The sequence below is a fragment of the Pelobates fuscus genome, chromosome 11 (genome assembly GCF_036172605.1).
Source record: "Pelobates fuscus isolate aPelFus1 chromosome 11, aPelFus1.pri, whole genome shotgun sequence".
NCBI classification, from domain to species: Eukaryota; Metazoa; Chordata; class Amphibia; order Anura; family Pelobatidae; genus Pelobates; species Pelobates fuscus.
Genome location: NC_086327.1, coordinates 93,872,109 through 93,893,371, shown reverse-complemented (window position 1 = coordinate 93,893,371; position 21,263 = coordinate 93,872,109). Strand labels below are relative to the sequence as shown.

Here is a 21,263-nt window from a genome sequence, read left to right as displayed (position 1 = left end):
TTGTTTTGTTATCAAATGTTCTGTTTTGTTTTAGATATAGTGCGTATGCATGTCCTTTAACTATTGTCATCAAAGAGAGTTGTTTGTGGTGGTTGTTCTATCATGGTCTAATATTTTCGGGTACTAGTTATTTGCCAGAAAGACATTTTTAAGTTATTTTCAAGACCTTTTCCGAGTCGACTTTGCTTAGGTTTCTATGATCCTGTTAAAGTGTTGCTAACTCTTCTTTGGCTGCAATATGAATTTAGAAACTTGAGTGTTTGATGTAAGATACATGGCCCTTTTTACCATTCTGTATGAGTAAAATGGTGCTAGTAAGTATTGGAACAGTGGGGTTGTGATCAAATTGACATTGTTAACAGCTTATCGTTACCCGTTAACATGTTAATACATATCAGCAGGGCCCCCATCAGGGGGTGACAACCATAACGGTTGTCACGGGCCTGGTGGCCCTGGGGGGCCCGGCAGCGGCCCATCGGGTGGCCCACACATTTAGCGCTGTGGCCGTGGTATAGCGCGACCGGGCACCTTTAAAAAAAAAAAAAAAAAAAGAAGCCGCAAGTGCAGCTGGGAGGAAGTGGTCACTTACTCCTAGCTCACTCTGCGCGGGAGGAGAGCGCGCGCCAGTGAAGAGGGAGAGTCAGGCAGTGAAGAGGGAGCCGCGCCGACTCCCATCATCCCCAGCCACCCTCCTGCAAAGAAAAGGAAAGAGACAGGAGGGTGGCTGGAAAATGAGCTGTGTGTGTATGTCTGTATACATGTCTGCCTGTATGCATGCATGTATGTCTGCCTGCCTGTATGCATGCATGCTTGTATGTCTGTATGTATGTGTATGTATGTCTGTATGTATGTCTGTATGCATGCATATCTGTCTGTATGCATGCATGTCTGTCTGTATGCATGCATGTCTGTATGCATGTCTGTCTGTATGCATGTCTGTCTGTATGCATGTCTGTCTGTTTGCATGTCTGTCTGTCTGTATGACTGTATGTATGTGTATGTATGTCTGTATGTATGTATGTACGTACGTACGTATGTATGCATGCATGTATGTCTATGGATGTATGTATGTATGTATGTCTGTCTGTATGTCTACGTATGTATATATGTCTGTCTGTATGTCATTATATATGTATATATGTATGTCTATATGTCAGTATGAATGTATGTCTGCATATCATTATGAACGTTTGTCTGTGTGTATGGATGTCTGTATGTCATTATGAATGTATGTCTGTGTATGTCTGTATGCCATTATATATGTATGTGTGTATGGATGTCAGTGTCTGTATGTATGAATTTATGTGTGTGTGTGTGTGTGTATGTATGTCGGTGTCTGTATGTATGTATGTGTCTTTATGTCCTCATGCATGTGTGTCTGTATGTTAGTATGTGTCTGTCTGTCACTATGTATGCCTGTGTGTATGTCTCAGTATGTGTGTGTCAGTATGTATGCCGGTATGCGTGTATGTCTGTTTCAGTATGTGTGTCTGTTAGTATGTATCTGTGTCCTTTTGTATCAGTGTGTGTTTGTGTCTGTGTGTGTATTCCTGTGGGCGGTATTTGGAGGCGGACCCAGTGGGCGGTATTTGGAGGCGGGCTCGAGGGGGCCCAGACCCTGAGCTGAGTAAGGGGCCCCAAAATTTCTGGTGGCGGCCCTACATATCAGATATAAAAGTGTTCTTTCTATATTTCAGTTAAATGAAATCTGCTGCTGTACTTTAGTGATACATTTAAGTAAGCAGTATTTTATGCCACAATGAATGATACAATAAAAGTATTTTCACTTCCCGGAAAAATGATCAACCAACAAATATGTTGTATAATGTTGGGTATGAAAAAGAATGGGTGTTGTTCACGCGTGAAACAGAGGAAGGAAGAGGGCTGGAAGGACAGGAGATAAGCTGCAAGAATAGCAGTTGGAAAGATCGACTGCACCTAATAGAATTGAAGAATCCTTGATTCTCATTAACCCCTTAAGGACCAAACTTCTGGAATAAAAGGGAATCATGACATGTCACACATGTCATATGTCCTTAAGGGGTTAAAGTGACACTATAGTCACCAGAACAACCACGGCTTAATGTATTTGTTCTGGTCAGTATAGTCAGTCCCAAAAGGCTTTTTGCAGTACACACAGTTTTTTTTAGAGAAAAAGTAGTGCTTACATTACAGACTAGGGACACCTTCAGTGGTCACTCTTAAGATGCCTACTAGAGGTGCTTCCTGGGGCAGTGCTGCACAGTGTGACTGACATTCAGTGTCTCCACCCTCTGCATGGAGACACTGAACTTTCCTCACACAGATGTATCAATTGGCTGAGTTAATCAGAATTGACAATCTCAGCTAACCCAATGCTTTCCTATGGGAGATCATTACTTCTGATGATGTCAGTCAAAGAGGCATATCAGGGGCAGAGCCAGCACCAGCAGACTGGAATACAAGTAAGATTTTACTATATTTAGAAGGGCTTGGTGGGTATATAGTGTTTTTAACACTATAGCATCAGGAATACATGTTTGTGTTCCTGACCCTATAGTGTTATTTTAAGTAAACAGATGGATATATGAGAAAAATTAAACAATGCAAGCAAAGAAAGGGACAAGATTGGATGTGGACAGCAATAGCTGTGCAACCTTTCTGGAAATATAGTGGCATCATGCCACATGTTACTAGTGTGGTCGGGTGATGACCAAATGTTTCTCTAAACTGGAAAAGCATCACAAACAATGTAGTCGGGGTCAGTCCAGCACCTCTGTACTAGAAACGCGCTTTTTGTTTTTGGTTTTAAATGTAATATGTTTCACTAAAAGAATATTGATATATATGGACGATAGAAGGTAATAAACAAAAACAAGACAATCTAATAGTCAAATATTATTTAATAAAATACAAAACAAAAACATGAGGAACCCAAGCATTCTATTATTCTAAAAAAATCACAAAATCCTCTACCGAAAACACTGCACAACTTTATGAAACATCCAAGAAAAATAAATATCTAAATGTATAATATCAAAATTGAGACTGCAAGACGAGGTTTATCAGTTCGTTGTTGGAATTTTGATCATGTTGGAAAACTACTTCTAGTTTGAAACCTTCTTTTAAAAAAACATATATATATATATATTTTTTTAAATAAACGGGAGGCAAATTTGCCCCTTGAATTGAAAATTTCTTTGTTCTTGAGTCAGGAGACCTATTCATGTGGGGCCAGAGAGCCTGGCAGATAAATCTGGATTCCTTCCATCACTATACTGGCAATTTACTTTTTCATGTGGAAAGGATGTTTAGGGATCCTAGAGGAATTCTCCTCACTGCAAATGAATGGGCCATTCAACTCACAACGAACGCAGCCAAACGAATGTTTGTATCCTGAATCTGGAAATATATACAGAGGGCAAAATGACTGAAACCAAAACCTTTTGTCAAAACTGCCATTATAAGTCCACTTCTGCTTTCAGCAAGAAACTGTGCACAATGCAGTATATTTAAAGGAACATTCAGAGAACTCCACTAAAAAAAATATAGAAGACATCAAAAGAGTGTTTATAGACTGACTGCAGATTAAAGCAAAGGATAATAAAGAACTAACCGTAGTAACTATTCTGGACTAACAATACTGGAAAATTATTATTTAACTCTTTAACGCCACATGATGGTCTATGCCATCATGCAGTAAAGGCCTTTAATGCCCAGTGATGACATAGACAACCATGGCCTAACAGTACCAGTAGGGGTTAAATGTCTGCTAGTACCAAAGAATTGCATGTGTCTTTCGATACCTGGGAGTCCCTTTTTTAAGCGTGGGACAGAATCTGCAAACCTCAGGGATTTAAATCCTCACTGTTGCTCTTTCAATAGGATTTAAATCCCCATAGACAGCAATGCTGTGTGAGCAGGGTTAAATCCCTGATCACACCAGGATACCCAGTTATCAATAGATACCCGGGGCTCCCCTATGTAGCTGGGGCTAGTTTTAGTGGCCCCAGACTTTTTCCATACAGTACTCAATCTTAAAGGATCACTATAGGGTCAGGAACACAACAATGTATTCCTGACCATATAATGTTACACCCACCATATAGGTGGCTTGCTCCCCCTTAGGCCTATAAAAGTTTAAAACTCACCTTATTTCCTGCGCCGCGCGGGTCTGCCGACGCTGGCTCCGCCGCCTTTGTGACATCAAAATGGCCGATTTTTAGGCATTGGATTGGCTAAAATCAGCATGGGGGCCGGGCCAAATGCTGTTTTGGCCAATCAGGACCACCTCATAGAGATGCATTGAATCAATTCATCTATATGAGGAAAATTCAGCGTCCCCATGCAGAGCCTACTGTGCAGCCCTGAGCCAGGAAACCCCTCCAGTGGCCATCTAAGGAGTGGCCACTTGGAGGTGTCCCTAGGGGCAATGTAAATACTGCCTTTTCTCGGAAAAGGCAGTGTTTACATGAAAATGCCTGAAGGGAGCTATTATACTCACCAGAGCAACTACATTAAGCTGTAGTTGTTCTGGTGACTATAGTGTCCCTTTAACCTTAATATCAGTATGAAAGCTTTTTATCGTTTACATTTAATATTGTATGCCCAATGCATTGTGATCAGTGCTGAGAAACCCCAACACAACGCATCAATATGCCAGTGAGACATGGAGGTAGATACTCCAGGGTCTGTTCAGACCTTGAAGATCTCCCAATTACCAGATCCAGTGACAGAATCACTGGGGCTGAGCTTGATCGAGCAACTCTCTATGCATTTAAAGGGCTATATGTAGTGTTGACTTTCAGCACTGCATGCAGCTAAAAGTGACCCCAACTGATACCTGGATTTCCTGGTGTGAGCATGGATTTAACGATCTTACTTTGAACTCTGCATGCAGTTTAACTGTCAGTTTGGGGTCCACTAAAAATCGCCACAGCTGACAAAGGGATTTACTCCTGATCACACCACACCACCCTGATTGCAGTGCTAATTTCAGGTCAGTCTAGAAACACTAAATCTGGCCTGATCGAGGAGACCCCCAGGTATCAAAAAAAAAAAACTGGGGTTCCTTTGTACCAGCAGAGATATAAACCTCGGCTGGTACTTTTACTGCATTACGGTCTATGCTCTCACTGGCTGTTAAAGCCCTGCATTGCATGATGGCATATTGGTCCTTGAAGGGACACTATAGTCACCCAGACCACTTCAGCTCAATGAAGTGGTCTAGGTGCCAGGTCCCTCAGGTTTTAACCCTTCAGATGCAAACAAAGCAGTTTCAGAGAAACTGCTCTGTTTACATTTGGGGTTAAGCCAGCCTCTAGTGGTCTTCCAGACAGCCACTAGAGGCGGATCTGCGACGCTGGAGGCATATTACCGATTTGTTTTCCTGACACTATAGTGATCCTTTAAGTGGTTAAAAGAGGATTGCACCTTGAACATAAAATTTACAGAAAAAAGAGTCAAAAAAGCTTCCGTGAAGAACCCCATCTTAAGAACAACATCTTAAAATGCCTCTAACAAAGGGTTTAAAATACATTTTAAAAAATGGAAAAATAAACCGCATAACAGCACCCACTTTTATAAAATACAAAAAACACACAACAAAACAATATAAAAAATGCTTTCACAAATGCAATAACTGCATAGCCTGCAGAACCACCAAACAAACAGAAAACCCCATTACTAACATCAAATCTAATATCACTAAGACTGAATATCCAATATAGGAATTCATTAAATGCAACATTAAGAACATTTATCTCCGGAATGCCCTCGTTGCCTTTAATATACAGGCAGGACTGTCTGACAAATACAAAAAAATAGGATAAAGGAGGACTGCAGTAATATCATAAGGCCATAAAAAAACACATGCTTTCTACTTATTTTTAAAACCATGGGGAGAAACAAAATCATACAATTCTGTGAATATAGCAATTTAAACAACTAAAACACAGGAGGCATGTACTATTTAAATTAAAATGGTACAATGAGTTTAGAAAAGGTAAAAATGGTTAGAGGTAGAAGAGGGTCTAAAACCAGAATGCATTGATTCAGTAGAGCATTCTATAAAGTCTGTAGGCAAATGGAACATCACAATAACCACTGTTTACCCTTCTAAATGTTTCAACCCCTAATTATTATTATTAGCATTTGTGTATGATTAATTAGTTAGCACCTTGTTTATGAATTGCTTTAATCAACTGGATGGGATTTGTTATGCTATATTATGTAATTAGTAAATGTATTTTTGCTAGTAACAAACTTTTTTTTGTTTGCGAGTTTAGGATCTTTTTTAGGACCCTTCTAATTTCTTTTAAGTTTGGCTCTTTGGTAGGTCTCCGACACCTGATTTTCTAATGCGTTGTTTTATTTGGTGTTCTAAGGGTAAGGGAATTAAACTGTTTTCCTAATGAGAAATATGATCTAAGGATGGCACTGAAAAGGGGATTGCGACAAGCATTAAAATTAGTTTTAAATACCCCCCTGCTGTGCAAGTTTGCAATCTGGAAGCTGTTCTAAGGAAATGAATACATTTTATTATAATTTTATTATAATTGTCAGCATAACATTTTGATAAGCATATTGCTGTGATTGTTTGTTATTACAATAATATAGAAGTACATTTGTTTTTGAATTGACTGTATCTAGTGAATGTTTTTGTTAAAATGACTATATCTATTCACAAAATGACTATTTGTTAATACTGGGTTCCAACAGCACAGAGTCAAAGGTGGAAATGTTATTTCTTACATGTGAAAAGGAAGAATGTTGTTTTTTTTGTTATATTTTCTTTCATTTCTATTATAGTCTACAAAACACAACGTCATTAGCAAACTCACAATTCTTTCCAAACGAAAAGCACAGCAGCTAAACATCGTGTCTTTTCAATGCATGAAATAAACCTCTCTCAGATCTTTCATTTGAATAAAACATTATGGATTTTTTTAAAGTTGGATCCCACTTTTGAAAATGTACTAGTAAACCTGAATACCGGAATCCTGAAAATATTATTGTCACAAATCTTTGAAAACACTGCAAAATGTACATTGCTTTAAAGCAGCACATTTCATAATTATTATTTTTTATTACACTAAGATGTTTTTATTTTAATGGACATCATATTCCAGGAAGTCCAGGTACAGCCAAGGCATACAATGCAAATTAATTTAGCCCCGTGATGTGATGTATGTGAACACATTACGTATGCACATACGTCACTACCAAAGGAATATCCGAACGAGCATCCACTCGCACAGAATTATTGAAGTCGATCTTGAGTGCATTTAAGAGCTCCCGGAGTATCATGGATTGATAAAGGTGCCCCAGAGATTAAATTGTTGGGAAGAAGTAAAGGTTTCAATATTTACCGGGGTACAGATATGAGGAATTGTCACAAATTAAAAATCCTATTTAAACATGTATCTAGTACTTAGTACTACAGTAATCGGGTGAAACATCAGAATGTATTCCACATGACTTGCTATCTAAAATTTAAAGGGACACTATAGTCAACAGAATAACTACAATTTAATGTAGTTGTTCTGGTGTGTACAATATGTCCCTGCAGGTTTTGTAATGTAAACACAGCCTTTTCAGAGACTGGCGGAGAGCATCAGCATTGGCTGAGAACATCAGTTTTGATGATCTCAGCCAAGGATGCGCAGCAAGGGTGGAGCCAGCCAAGGAGCACCCACACGTCACAGTAATAAAGGTAAGTTTTAACACTTTTTAACCCCTTAAGGACACATGACATGTGTGACATGTCATGATTCCCTTTTATTCCAGAAGTTTGGTCCTTAAGGGGTTAAAGGAGGCAAAAGGGGGCTGTTTGTATTCCTGACACTATAGTGTTACTTTACCTAGGCTTTCAGCTCACAATAACTACCACAACTCAGTGAACCAGTTATGGTCAAAGAGTCTGTGGATGTTGTTGACCTTTTTCTATCAAATCATTGGGATTACTTTGATGAAACCCAGGGTATCTCTGGCAATCCAGACAATGACCCCTCTTCAGGTGTAATGGGAAATGTACACTTCCAAGTTATCAGAGTTCATTCAGCACAGACTGCAGTGATAAGCTGATAGGGTTAGTCCATCAATCTCTGCCTATCACTGCAGTACAGGTTGAACTGAATTGCTATTAACGATAAGAGATATTATAGGAACTGTTTTGGATGGTTAATTTCGGAGCTATAGTACATGCATAACAAGGTAGACTTCGATCGAGCATACATAAGGCCAGATCACTACATTTCTTTATTCCAAAACGGGTGCTTACAATTTAAATTCCCTTATGGAAATGATTGTGGGTTACCTAATGTATATAATGCATATACATTTATCTGAATTTGTATTTGTATTTGTGGTATACTACATAAAATGACAGTTAAAAAGCAAAAACGACAGTTGATACAATGCAATTCATTCTTTATAAAGTGAGAAAGAAATATGTGTAGGAGTGGATTACGTTATATCAAAGTTACTTTTATATTCACGTTCTTTGTCACAGCTGCAGTGCAGTGTATGAATGGTGAGTGGGAGGGAGATGAAGACACATTATAGAAAAGTACATTTCCCTCTGTGTTGACTGATAAATGTGCCTAGTGATAAAATAATTTGGTGCTCATGTACGAGTGGTTACGAAGAAGCACCAATTAGGTGACCACCTCTAACAAGTGCCAATCTTGTTAGAGCTGGTTGAAATCAGGGAGCAAAAGAGTAATAATACATGGTCAAAAGTAGAAATATCCATTGCAAACTCGTAATGTTTTTGTTTTTAATTTCATCTTTCCTTTTTTCTTATGTTGGAAATATTATTTAGAACTTTAAATAGATTAAAAAAATAATAATGTTAATGTTTTAAAATTGTATTTTATATAAGCGTTTTCTGATGTCTTACATGTTTTCCTAAATGAGGGTTGGGTGGAGAATATTTTTCTTCATTTGCCATATTGGTTTTAAAATCCATTTACACATAAAATTCATATATGTGTAATTTCTCATCAAATTATAGATTGGGGATCTCCCGATCTCGGTTCAGTCGAGATCATCACCAGCTGCAGCCGGTGACCTGATCAATAACATGAACTATAATAGTAACAACTAGAAAAGCTACAATTTCTGGGGAAATTGTGTGAAGTGTTCTTGCCTCCACCAGTAGTCTACAACTGGAGTGGGCGGAGTAACTGGGTGGAGTGGCTTGAGTAACTGTTGTTTGGTTGGAGTGGCTGGAGTAACTGTGGAAAGGTTGGACTGGGCAGAGTAACTTTATGAAACATTGATTAACTGTATTGTTGTAACATTGTATGTTACTGTTTTTCTGTTACAGGTATAACAAATTGACTAACATGGAAATATATTAGTTTAGAGAATGTGTTTCATCTAGCAGCCTCTGTGTTCCGGAACACTCTGCTGGCTGCTCACACACCTGGGTTCCTATAGCAACTCACTCTACAGCAAGGGCAGAGAAGAGCGGTTAAAAACAAACTGCTCCAAATTGCTCACTTCACTGGCGGTTGCCATCTTCAAACGGTCGTAGTTTAAAAACTATAAATCATACAGCGAAGAGCTTTATATTGTGAGAATCACAAGACCCAGACCTACATTTTTTAAATTTCCCCCTAAATCTGAGGTGGCTAGAGTGGAGTTTCGATGTATGTCAATGGACGGCGTGAGTTGCAAACAAATGGTCATATTGTGAAAACTATCAGGACTATGGCTTAGCCGTGGACATTGGCAGCAGGGATAGCTGAACATTTTGATATAAGATTTGTGTAGGTGGGCTTGAAAATGAGGGAGTGGTTGCAGTTTAGAAATCATGTCCTGATTTTTCAGCTGACACTCTAGCTTTTGTCAGCTCCCACTCTAGTTTTGAACATTCCGCCATTCATTCATATGGGACCAATTTCGCCACAGAAACGACGATATTTCATGATCCATTCGGCGAAATGTTCCACAAAGTAATAGCAAACCGATTGGGAACAATCCGCACGTTTCGGTATATTACTGTCTATGTAGTGTAAAAACTGTGGGAGGAGTTAGGGTGGTAAATTTGGCTATAATAATAATAATAATGTATATGTGAGATAATAGCCATGCAAGAACACTTAATAACAATGTGCCACTTGTCTCTTCGGGTCGACCCCTGTATTCCACTCCCTCCATGCAGTATGAGAATAGGCCTTCACAGGGCGCCCCAATGTTTGTATGTATCGTCGCCAACCTTACTAAATCTTGTGGAATGAATTCTGTGTCCCTTTTATTCTACGTGACATTTCCTCCTAGTCATATGTGAAGCTGAGTTTGTTCTGAATTAATTTCAATGGTCGGGGTTTTGTCATTTTTGAAATTCCCGCCACTCCCATGGAGGCAGCTGTTAGGATATGCATTATCGAGGTCATAAGATACCTAAGAACATGGTCTGGTAACCAGTTTAGGAAGAATATCATAGGGACATCAGTATGTTTTTCACTCATGGGTATTGAAATAGCTCCGTCTGGGGTAGAAATTCCTGGACTAAGCTAGAGAAAGGTGTGATACCCTTGGTATCTTAAATATGTGATACTTTGGATATATTAAAATTAAGATCTTTAATTAAGATGCCTAGTGTGTCCAGGGTGGCCACTGCCAGTGGATGTATTTGATCCAGCAGAACATCCATGGGCATACCTATACCATAGTTTTAAAGTAGTTAATGTAGTTAATAAAGGTCATGTGAACATTGGGTAGCCAAAAGAGTTAGTGAAGTTAGAAAGGAAAGGTTAGAAAGGTTAGTCAATCCATAAAGGAATGTGGGTTGAAGCTACTGTGGATGCTGCCTGGAACAAGTGTGTGGCAATATAATATGTTCTGTGGTCTTGCACCCACAATCACCCCCGGTCTGTGGGTAGTTTAATGGTTTGAGTTCTTATTATTAGTTTATATATTTCTCTGCTTAATATATGTGCACTTTATTGGTTGTGCTGATTGCCTGTATTGAGAAAAGAGGCAGCATAAATATATAACTATATTGCTTTAGTATATATATTTTTTTTTTGTATTTTTATTTCGTATCGTTATATATTTTGATACAAAGGTGCCCTCGTATATTAATGATTTGGTATGAGATGTGCTTCTATGTAAACATACTTCTATGTTGACTTTCTGAATTTCTGAGAAACAGAGTTTGTTTGACATGGTTGAGACAAGGAGCTGTCACTTCTCTGAAAATTATGTAACTGAATAGAACATTGAGAATGTAATATATCTTCTGTTAACCTTTGTCATGTGATGCTCTGTTTTCTATAAATTTTTAGTAAAACATGATCCCAGTCCCCATTCCAGGCACACAATGCTAATGATGAGGAGAAATAGAGTGGTTGTTCTCTGTATGCTGTCTTTATGCGGACTGCCTGGTACAAAGGACAGATCTTATAACAACGAGTGACTGGGAGCCAAGATGGAGGCTCCCAGTTGCTGGATAAAAAGGTGTGGTCTTCAACATTTAAATTTATTTTTCACATCTCACAAATACATATTTGCTAAAAATATGGGATAAATAAACATAAACTTAAAAATCTTGCAAAATGTTAGTTCCCCTTTAAACCTGATTCACATTTTATCTTTTTTATTTTTGAATGTCATCCTTCAAATTAGGATTGCCTAGCGAAGTTTCTCTCTTTTCATTTGTCAGAATCATCTTGGAAACTATAGGCCAACAAACCTCTGGGGAGGGAACTCATACATGACAAATAACAGATTGTGTTTAATTGTTTTAAACATTTAGCAGGATCACACACTTTATAAGACCACATAGGACTTGGCAACTGTAATTCAGACTGCAAAGTGATCTCTATTGGTAGATCAATAGCTTTTATCTCTAGTTCCTCCTGTCAACTAACCCTTCAGTTGTTGGACTTTAAATAACATATTTCTAACATTTGTATTCTAATATCATTAACATGGCCACTTTTGTAAATCCACATTCTGTGTGATAAATATTATAATTTGAATAAGCAATTGCATTGTCCTATTTCTTATATATGATAGAAAATAGATAAAGTAGACTGAGCAGTTTATAACTATTGATTTCTAAATTTCTAATATCCTAGATTGCTATGAAGACAGTCATTTTCCTGACAAATGAAGGCTGCATTTATGACTGGCGTATCAATTTTACTGCAGGTAACATTAAGTAGGCACTCAGTATTTATAGCAACCATATGTTACTGCAGGGTTTTGCTGAATGAAAAGTACATTATAATCCCAAGATCAATGAAAAGGGAAAAGTACAGAGTATTTATTTTTAGGGATCTGCAACACCTAGGAAATCCAATTATCTCCATTGATAATGTGCTCTAAAGCTACTTGATTTAGCGGATTATTGTGAGCGTCATAAACCTTTGCATTTGTATTGATGCTGCATGTCTCGGTCTAAGGAATATGATCTACATGACTTTGAGAGAGGAATGATTGTTGGCTCCAAACATGGTGTCAAAAACTGTTCCTATGATTTTTAGGCAAAACAGCCCCTAGAGATACAGAAAATGGTGCAAAAGGAAGATAGCCAATGGGAAGCAGTTCATGATATCTTCTAATGAAAGTGGTCACAGGAGAATGGCCAGATTTATAAAAAGCGAGAGAAAGTATTGGCCTCTATGTCCAAACTAGTTGGACTCAGAGGTAGGGGTCAGTATGGTGGTATCAGCTCCACCTATGGGCTTGGACCCTAAAAGTCTAAAATTTATTTTCAATTGAATGTCCAGATTGATTCATTGTGACAGAAAGGAAAAAGCAACTAAAAATAAATATGCCTTGAAGCGCAGAATGCACAACATGCAACAATTTACAAAGGGTAAGCGGTGTAAAACCACACTGAGGTCCACTCAAGTCAGCTAAAAACAAGGAACTAAGGCGGCACTGGGCTCAGGCCCCTTGAAACTGGAATATACTGCCTGTTGTCACTATTCTCGATTTCTGCTGTGACACGAAGGAGGTCATGTAGGAATTTGGAGTAAACGTATCAGTGCAGACTAGTTTTGCACTAGTGTAGACAATATTTTGACACAATAGCACGTCATCTCAAACTATTTCCATGAAGGCGACAATGAACTAAATGTAACCCAATGGCCTCGGTCCAACAGAGCACCTTTTAGATGAAGTGCAATGGGAGATTTGTAGCATGAATGTGCAATTGATAAATACAATCATGTTTTGTCTCGGGGGGGTTAACAGTTACACATTACTGACAAAGCTCAATGAAGGCTGAAACAATTGTTTTTGCTTGTTTTCTTACATGTGACAGGCTAAGGTTCTTTATGCAATTGCACAAATAAGTTAAAATCTGTATAAGACCCGAGCAGGAATGCACCGAAAGGTAAACTATTTGAGCAGTTTTCCAGTCTCATAAAGTCATTTTTAAATTGTCCTTATCATTTCATGTTTGTTATCTTAAATACCTTTTGGTCTAATGACTTAGCGTCATATTGGCTTTGTATACATTGCCTATATGTGAAATAATTTACAAAAGTAAAATTGTAATACAAATATACATATATCCTGAAGAAAGTTTGATTTAGAAATAAAACGTAGATTTTTTGTTGGCACAGCGTCTGCTGAATAAAAGTTAAATTTTTCTTTTCAACACTCTGGAGTGCAGGTTTCTGGACCTTTTTATATATATATATATATATATATATATATATATATATATATATATATATCTTTTTTTTTTCCCCTTATTTTTTTTTTATTTACATGCACCCACATTAAGTAGATTAATGAAATTCAGAGGGAAAGCAATGCTGAACCACAGTGATCAAACCAGAATTTTAAAGTACTAAACATGTGCCGTTATATTCTAATAATATAATTTCTTATCTCATTGACACCCAATGGCAATATGTTTTGCTATTAAAAAAAAATAAAAAATTATCTTGGCACAATATGGTAAAAGGCTATCATTTCTGATGGCAGTCGACCAGAGTATGAAAGAAAAATAAAATAAAAAATATATATTTTTTCAATAACAAATTTCTTGTAGTCATGTAGAAAAATAAATGTATGTCTATATGTGTCAACACGCTCTGAGTTGTTTTGCAATTGCATCTTTACAATTTTACAATATTAATTAATTTAATGCAAAATTTTAAGTTACTTTAATCACTTGACAAGCACCTGCACTGCTTCCGACTTCTGATCATGCTTGTCTTCCTGATGCTTTGAACTGCGGTACTTTACTTGTGTGTCTTTCATGCACACAGGCATTTAGTCGTGTATGCAGAGAGACGCTTTTCTCCTGTATCCAAAGCTCTCAGTCATCTTTTCTTAAAGAGAAACTTCAGAGGGAAAGTCACTTTCTAATAGCTAAGTGAAAGTCCCCAAAGGCACAACACAGGCCCAGGTTTTAAAATGATCTTAAATAACTTGGAAATGTCTAAATCTTGGACTGTTGATGTGCTTGGAGGGATACTGACACAATACATATTCTATAAATATATATATTATATACACATATATACAGGCCCAAACTGGTCATCGGACATACAGGGCAAATGCCCGGTGGGCCGAGGCCGGCAGGGGAGATAACGGGATGCAGAGCCGGCACTATTCTAAGACCTCCCTAACCGTCCCACAGGCACAGACATGCGGCCGCCGGCTGGGGAGGTAGAGGAGGACCCGGGGGAGCTCTTACCTGCTGCCACGGCAACTCTCCGATCTTGTGAGAGTGAACGCCTGCAGGCTAGAGTTCACTCACCACTAGAACCACCAGGGATGGCAGCAAGCCATCATGCTAGACCTTTTTTCTCATGCTAGACCTCTCATGGCTCTGCACATTGAACCAACATGCTCACTTTGAGAGGGGGCGTGCTTGTCATTAGTGATGACAAACACACCCTCTCTGGCCCTGCCCCCTTCTCAGGGGGCCGCTGTGATTGAAAAATGCCCGGGCCGAATATTTTTCCAGTCCGGCCCTGTATGTGTTTGTGTGTATATTTATATATATATTATACACACACATCTCAAAAATAGAAAAATGGGGTGCACTCACAGGAAATGGTGAAAAAATATATTACATCAAAAATAACGAACCAACATTTCAACCTATTCAAGTTTTTCTTGAAAAAAGACCTGCGTCTTTGATCAGTTATTTTTGATGTAACATGCTTTTTTCATGACTTAATCACTGTCTCCTGTGAGTTCACCCTATTTAAAAAAAAAAAAAAAATTATATACTTAATGCAGATTTGCAAAGCAGCATTAGAACATTCATTACAATTCTGGAAAGTGGGCTAATGCATCATCAGTAGAATCTGTTTAACTCTTGAGGGTTGCAGGTTCAATTCCTGGCAGGGCTGACTCAGTCCTTCATCCTTCCGAAGTAGATAAAATGAGCACCATTAAATTGGGTATTCCCCTGGATGTTGGGCAAAAGTAACATCCCCAGGACGCACCTCCTGGAAACCAGAGTCATCTGAATGTGTGTATATATATATATAATGTATATTGATATGTCTAGTATAATTTATCCATGTTAATTTAAATTCCTGGTTCTTTGAAAAACCCTGCTATTTTGTCTGATGCTTTACCTTGGAAATGATCGGATTCCTGCTTGAAACACACACCAGCCAGGATGCCACAAGCTGATGCTGATCCACATCTACTAAGTTGAGGTAAATGAATCTGTTTCCTGCTTTAGATGGGCGCACAGCAATGTGCAGGTCCTGTATTCCGCTTGGAGGGAGCACAAACACACTGTCTGGATCAACCTAGAGGAGAACACAACATATATGCACTGTTTAAAAAGATACGTGGCTGAGATTCTCGGAAAATACAGATAAAAAAATCCTTTACCCTTTTGTCTATAATTTAAAAGGTTCACATTTGTCCATTAAAATAGATGAGCCAGGATTAAGAATTCTAACAACAATTAAAGAAGAAAAAAAAAAAAAAGGCTAAAAATAATCATTATTATTATTATTATAGTCATTTGTGTAGAAATACCAGAGAAGAAATTCTGCCACGCTGGACAACAAGGATAATTTACTTATTTGTGCCATGTTGAATTACACAAAGACAGAGCGCACAAATTAATGAATTCATATAGCACAGTGTAAAGTAACATAACTGTATCAATCTACAACAGAGCATTTCAAATGAATGAAGGCTGTATAGATCATTAAAGTAACGAGTGAAACAGTTATTCACTTTGGAGCACCTTTTATTGTGAACAATGAAGAAAGCTGTTGCATTAGCTGCGTGGGCGAGAATTGCTAGAAAGTTCATTCAAATTTGCCCCAGAATCTAAAGGCTTGATATCATAGCCCATGCAGAAAGAGAGCTTGGTTGTAAGACTTAAAAATATATAGAGTAACAGGCTGAATATACTAGGGTGAGAAAAGTAAACAAGAGACCGCGGGAGAGAGTTAAGTAGGGAAACTGATACAATAGATGAGAGAAAAGGTAAAGGAGAATGGAATAGAAATTTATAGAAATATAGGAAAATGAGAGGGGTAGAATGAAGTAACAAAGGGTTGCTGGCAATTAAATGATTTTACACGGTGATTTTAAAAATATTGATCATCTTTAACCCCTTAAGGACCAAACTTCTGGAATTAAAGGGAATCATGACATGTTAAAGGGATACTCCACTGCATAAAATAAAAAATAAAATATTCACTGCTTAATAGATATTCCCCCAATAAAAACATGTTTTTAATACATTATTTGTTTTCATTGGAGTTCTATCTAAAAGCAGCTTGCAAAAGTTGTAGATCTCTTGTCTGTGCTTTTGCAAGCCCTCCCCTCCTAACCTCACCCAGACTTTCTGTGGCTGTCCAATTACATACTTCCCAATGCAGTTCAATGAGAGGTCTTTGCAAGGCAGTTGCTCTGGACAATTGTGTGCGTCTTAAGTTTAACTCCACTGAGCTGAACAATGAGGAAATGCCAGGATTGTCTGTCTGATTGACAACCGGGGTGTGTAACAAGGTTAATTTAGAAAAGTAACAATTTCTATTGAAATCTGCACTTGTTGTAAAAAGTTTTTTTAACCCCTTAAGGACCAAACTTCTGGAAAAAAAGGGAATAATGACATGTCACACATGTCATGTGTCCTTAAGGGGTTAAAGAGCTTTAGGGGTCTGTAGTGTTGCTTTAAAGGGACACTATAGTCACCTGAACAACTACAGCTTAATTTATTTGTTCAGGTGAGATCTATAGCTCCCTGCAAGCAATCTAATGTAAACACTGTATTTTCAGAGAAAATACAGTGTTTACATTGATTGATAGGAATACCTCCAGTGGCCGTCACTCAGACGGCCACCAGAGGGACTTCCTATCATGTAGGGCCCTAAAAAGGCCATGTACACGTCAGACGTATTAAAATACATCTGACGTGTGCAGGAGAGAGAAGACACTGTGTGCGCGCCTTCTCTCTCCAGCCTGTAAGCAGAGGAGAGGGGGCGGGCAAAAACCGCAGGCTGAGCTGTCAGTCAGCTCAACTCGCGGCCGCCGCACACCGCGCGCATGCGCGGTAGTGCGCTCAGGACTTCAGAGGGCGGCATGAATTGAAGCTTCTGATTGCTCCCTGCTCGCGCCAGCCTATTTCGTCATTTTGACGAAATAGGGGGCGCGGCTTCACAAGGCTCCCGGCGCTGGAACCAGGTGAGTAAAATACTCTGCCTGGAGAGTCCCTTTAAACTGGAATCACTGTAGATGTATACATGCTCAAGTACCACTGCACACCCTATAACTAGAAAACTGTTGTTTTTTTTTTTGTTTTTTTAATATAGAGAAGTAATGTTGAAACACCACATGTCAAATGCTTGTGATCTTTATATTAAAATATATACTTAGCTGTCCCTTTCAGATTTTAGGAAAAAGGGCTGTTTCATATCATCTCTATATATTTGTTCTTAATTTCAAGTTACAATTCACAACACACTATAATTATCCCCTTTATGGAGACTGTTGCAAAAGACAATAATGGAATATGGAAGGTTTTCCATATATGTTCATTGTAAATTAAATAAGCTTTGTTTTAATGAAAATGTCCCTTTGCAGAGAAATAAATTGAGTATTTACGGATTGAGTAATTACTTGCTGCAAGACATTTGTGAGAAATGCAGCGTCAAATATTACTGATCAAATCATTCTTAGCCGAGTATCATAAATTTAAATGTTATGACTAATTTATGGTGGCTCCTTTTCCCGGCTTATGTATCTTAAGTTAGGTGGGTCTTTATCATTTGCGCAGAAGATAATGTCAAAACGAATGTCAATCAACAACGTGCTGATTAATCAGTAGCGGCAATTACGCAATAAATTAAGAGGCAATTGAGCAAACAATGCAACAGTGTGATATGGCGTGCCATGACAGGGTTTAATGATTAAAACAGCTGTGTAAACTTATCTCCAGCTTGCAGATGAAATGAAGGTGTTTTTTTTTCTGATTTCGCTTATTACCCCCTGGCCTTTGCAGCAATGTGATTTCCATAAAAAAGATGAAATGCTAACATATTTACTTCTAAGCAAGCATACACTACACCTACTGAATAAATTAACGTAATAAATTATTAATACATTAAAAATAAATTTACCAGGTCAAGAAACCTGTATTTTTTGGAGGAAACAGAAAGCCTGCCATATATAGCACGCTATTAGGCAAGCGCGTATTTCCCATAAACCTTAGCAAGGAAGAAATAGAAATTGTCTGTCCTCAGGTTTAAAGCCTTCAGAAAATAAAAATAAATAAAACTATGTTCAACCACATTTGCAAATTGACATTAATATAAAAAAAATAACCTTTAGTTCTTGTGGGTGAGAACTATAAGCTTTCACTTTCCGGATGACTTGAGTGCCGCGTAGAACCAGGGACAGTTGGGTTAGCTGACCAGTTACGCAGCTAACATCTACTCTTTTAAGAGAATGAACATATATCTGCCAAATCTGAACAGGAGTAGCAAGCCATGGATCCCTGTTCCAAATAAAGAAATACAAATAAGTAGACATGTTTACACTAGAATGTGTGATACAAAATAAGCATCTTTTTTTTAGTTGTTTTAGATATTAGTAGATGCTCGAAGTTAGACTTAATGGTCGAGATGAAGGGTGCTAGGCATGAGCAAAATAGTCTTAATGAGAATTATGGGAATTTAAAAAGAAGGGCTAGAATGGAAGAAAATAGCAGACTGGGACAAGACTGTAGCGCGATAAGCACAATATAAGTGGGAGGAAACTATAAAATTTTTTTATAAAATAGGAGAAACAAAGGAGCTCTTACAAGGTTATTTACTAATGTGAGAATTCAACTTGAATATTAATGTTAAGGCCAATAAATGGTACAACAGCGGTGGAAGGACCCACAAGTGATCGCTCCACTGGAGTTGTAGGTGGTTGAAGGGAGTAGAGGGCATAACCCAAGAAAATTGCAAAAAGAGGAAGCTGAGTGGAGTGCACTAGGGCAGTACATCCATAATCAGCTTCTAAACCCTAGATGAATATGCTCCATCAGTGTATGGCAAAACAATGCTGTGAAAGGGAGCGTAGAACGAACTATTTACAATGAAATAAATCTTTATTGATCCCTCTTGGGGGAATAGAAATAAGATAAAAAAGTGTATATACAATGCCGAGATAGAAGGAGTAGGGAAGTATATGGTCTAAACATACTCGCAATATAGATAGTGTAAAATTATAACTTGTAGCTGTTCTAAACCTGTTAGACTGCTAATGAGTGGATACAATATCTATGAGTCATGCACAGTATTAAGTAGATACACTCCTAGGTAACATTCAGAGTATGGGGGATATTTGCCAGCGTTAGCGGTAGTGTATTGAGGAGAACGTAGAGGAATCTAGGGGGAGCACTGTAAATCAAACGTACACACTCGTCAGATAATAACAGTGTCTCACTGGTGTAAATATTCCTAGTGGTTTCAGAATACAAGCTCGGTATCAAAGTACAAGGGGAAAATCGAGAGTGGACGGCAAATAGGATCGCATAGAATAACGCGGTCAGAGTTAGAGCCTATACACCTCTTAACACCCTTAGAAATACCAGCCTGATGTCCAGGTTGGAGCGATATGCACACTCCGTGGTTTGCACTGGACCTATTCAACCTAGTTCACAGTAACTCCTAAAGATCCACTACGCATAACCAAAAATGGAAAACCATAACGGGAGTATATTTATGTTGAATTCCCATATAGTAAACACATCTATCGGTGGGAGCGAGGGCTAGAGACTTGTCTATAACCAGTGGTATATAGGGAACGGTGTGATGGGGATATTAGTAAAGTAGCCCCTCCAAGCCCAGTATCCAGCAAATAAGCGTGTAGAGCAAGCCCTAGAGAATTCCCCGCATTGCAAAAACCCCCAAATCTAATAGTCGCAACTAATTAAGATCTCAGCATCGCTCAGGTAGGCTATACTGTAGTCCTAAATAGGACCGTGTGGAGTAGTTTAGAAAAGCCTGTAACACTTAAATAAAATATCGTAATGGTCCTCTGTAGGACAGTCTAAATTAAATTAAGTCGATAGCGCTCAGAGGTATAGTAGTGGTCCTCAGTAGGACAGTCTAATTTTGATTAGAATCGGTACCGCTCAATACTTAAATAAAATAGCGTAATGGTCCTCTGTGGGACAGTTTAGATTAAGTTTAAGTCGATAGCGCTCGGAGGTATAGTAGTGGTCCTCAGTAGGACAGTCTAAATTCAATTAGAATCGGTAAACGCTCAACGCGCGTTTCGGCGCTAGCATGCGCCTTTGTCAAGAGCTAACCGGTTATGAGGTTGGCGCCTCATTTTAAACCCTGTTGAGGCGCCAACCTCATAACCGGTTAGCTCTTGACAAAGGCGCATGCTAGCGCCGAAACGCGCGTTGAGCGTTTACCGATTCTAATTGAATTTAGACTGTCCTACTGAGGACCACTACTATACCTCCGAGCGCTATCGACTTAAACTTAATCTAAACTGTCCCACAGAGGACCATTACGCTATTTTATTTAAGTATTGAGCGGTACCGATTCTAATCAAAATTAGACTGTCCTACTGAGGACCACTACTATACCTCTGAGCGCTATCGACTTAATTTAATTTAGACTGTCCTACAGAGGACCATTACGATATTTTATTTAAGTGTTACAGGCTTTTCTAAACTACTCCACACGGTCCTATTTAGGACTACAGTATAGCCTACCTGAGCGATGCTGAGATCTTAATTAGTTGCGACTATTAGATTTGGGGGTTTTTGCAATGCGGGGAATTCTCTAGGGCTTGCTCTACACGCTTATTTGCTGGAT

General features: G+C 38.4%; 1 protein-coding gene across 1 annotated transcript in view; it reads right to left on the bottom strand.

Moving 5' to 3' along the window:
- NPHP4 (nephrocystin 4) overlaps window positions 1-21,263 on the bottom strand; it is a 311,285-nt gene that overhangs the window by 12,201 nt on the left and 277,821 nt on the right. The window contains exons 26-27 of the mRNA XM_063435987.1: window positions 18,766-18,937; window positions 15,549-15,728 (exon numbers count right to left, since the gene is read on the bottom strand). Coding sequence (XP_063292057.1) covers window positions 15,549-15,728; window positions 18,766-18,937 — 352 coding nt within the window. The remainder of the gene's footprint in view (window positions 1-15,548; window positions 15,729-18,765; window positions 18,938-21,263) is intronic.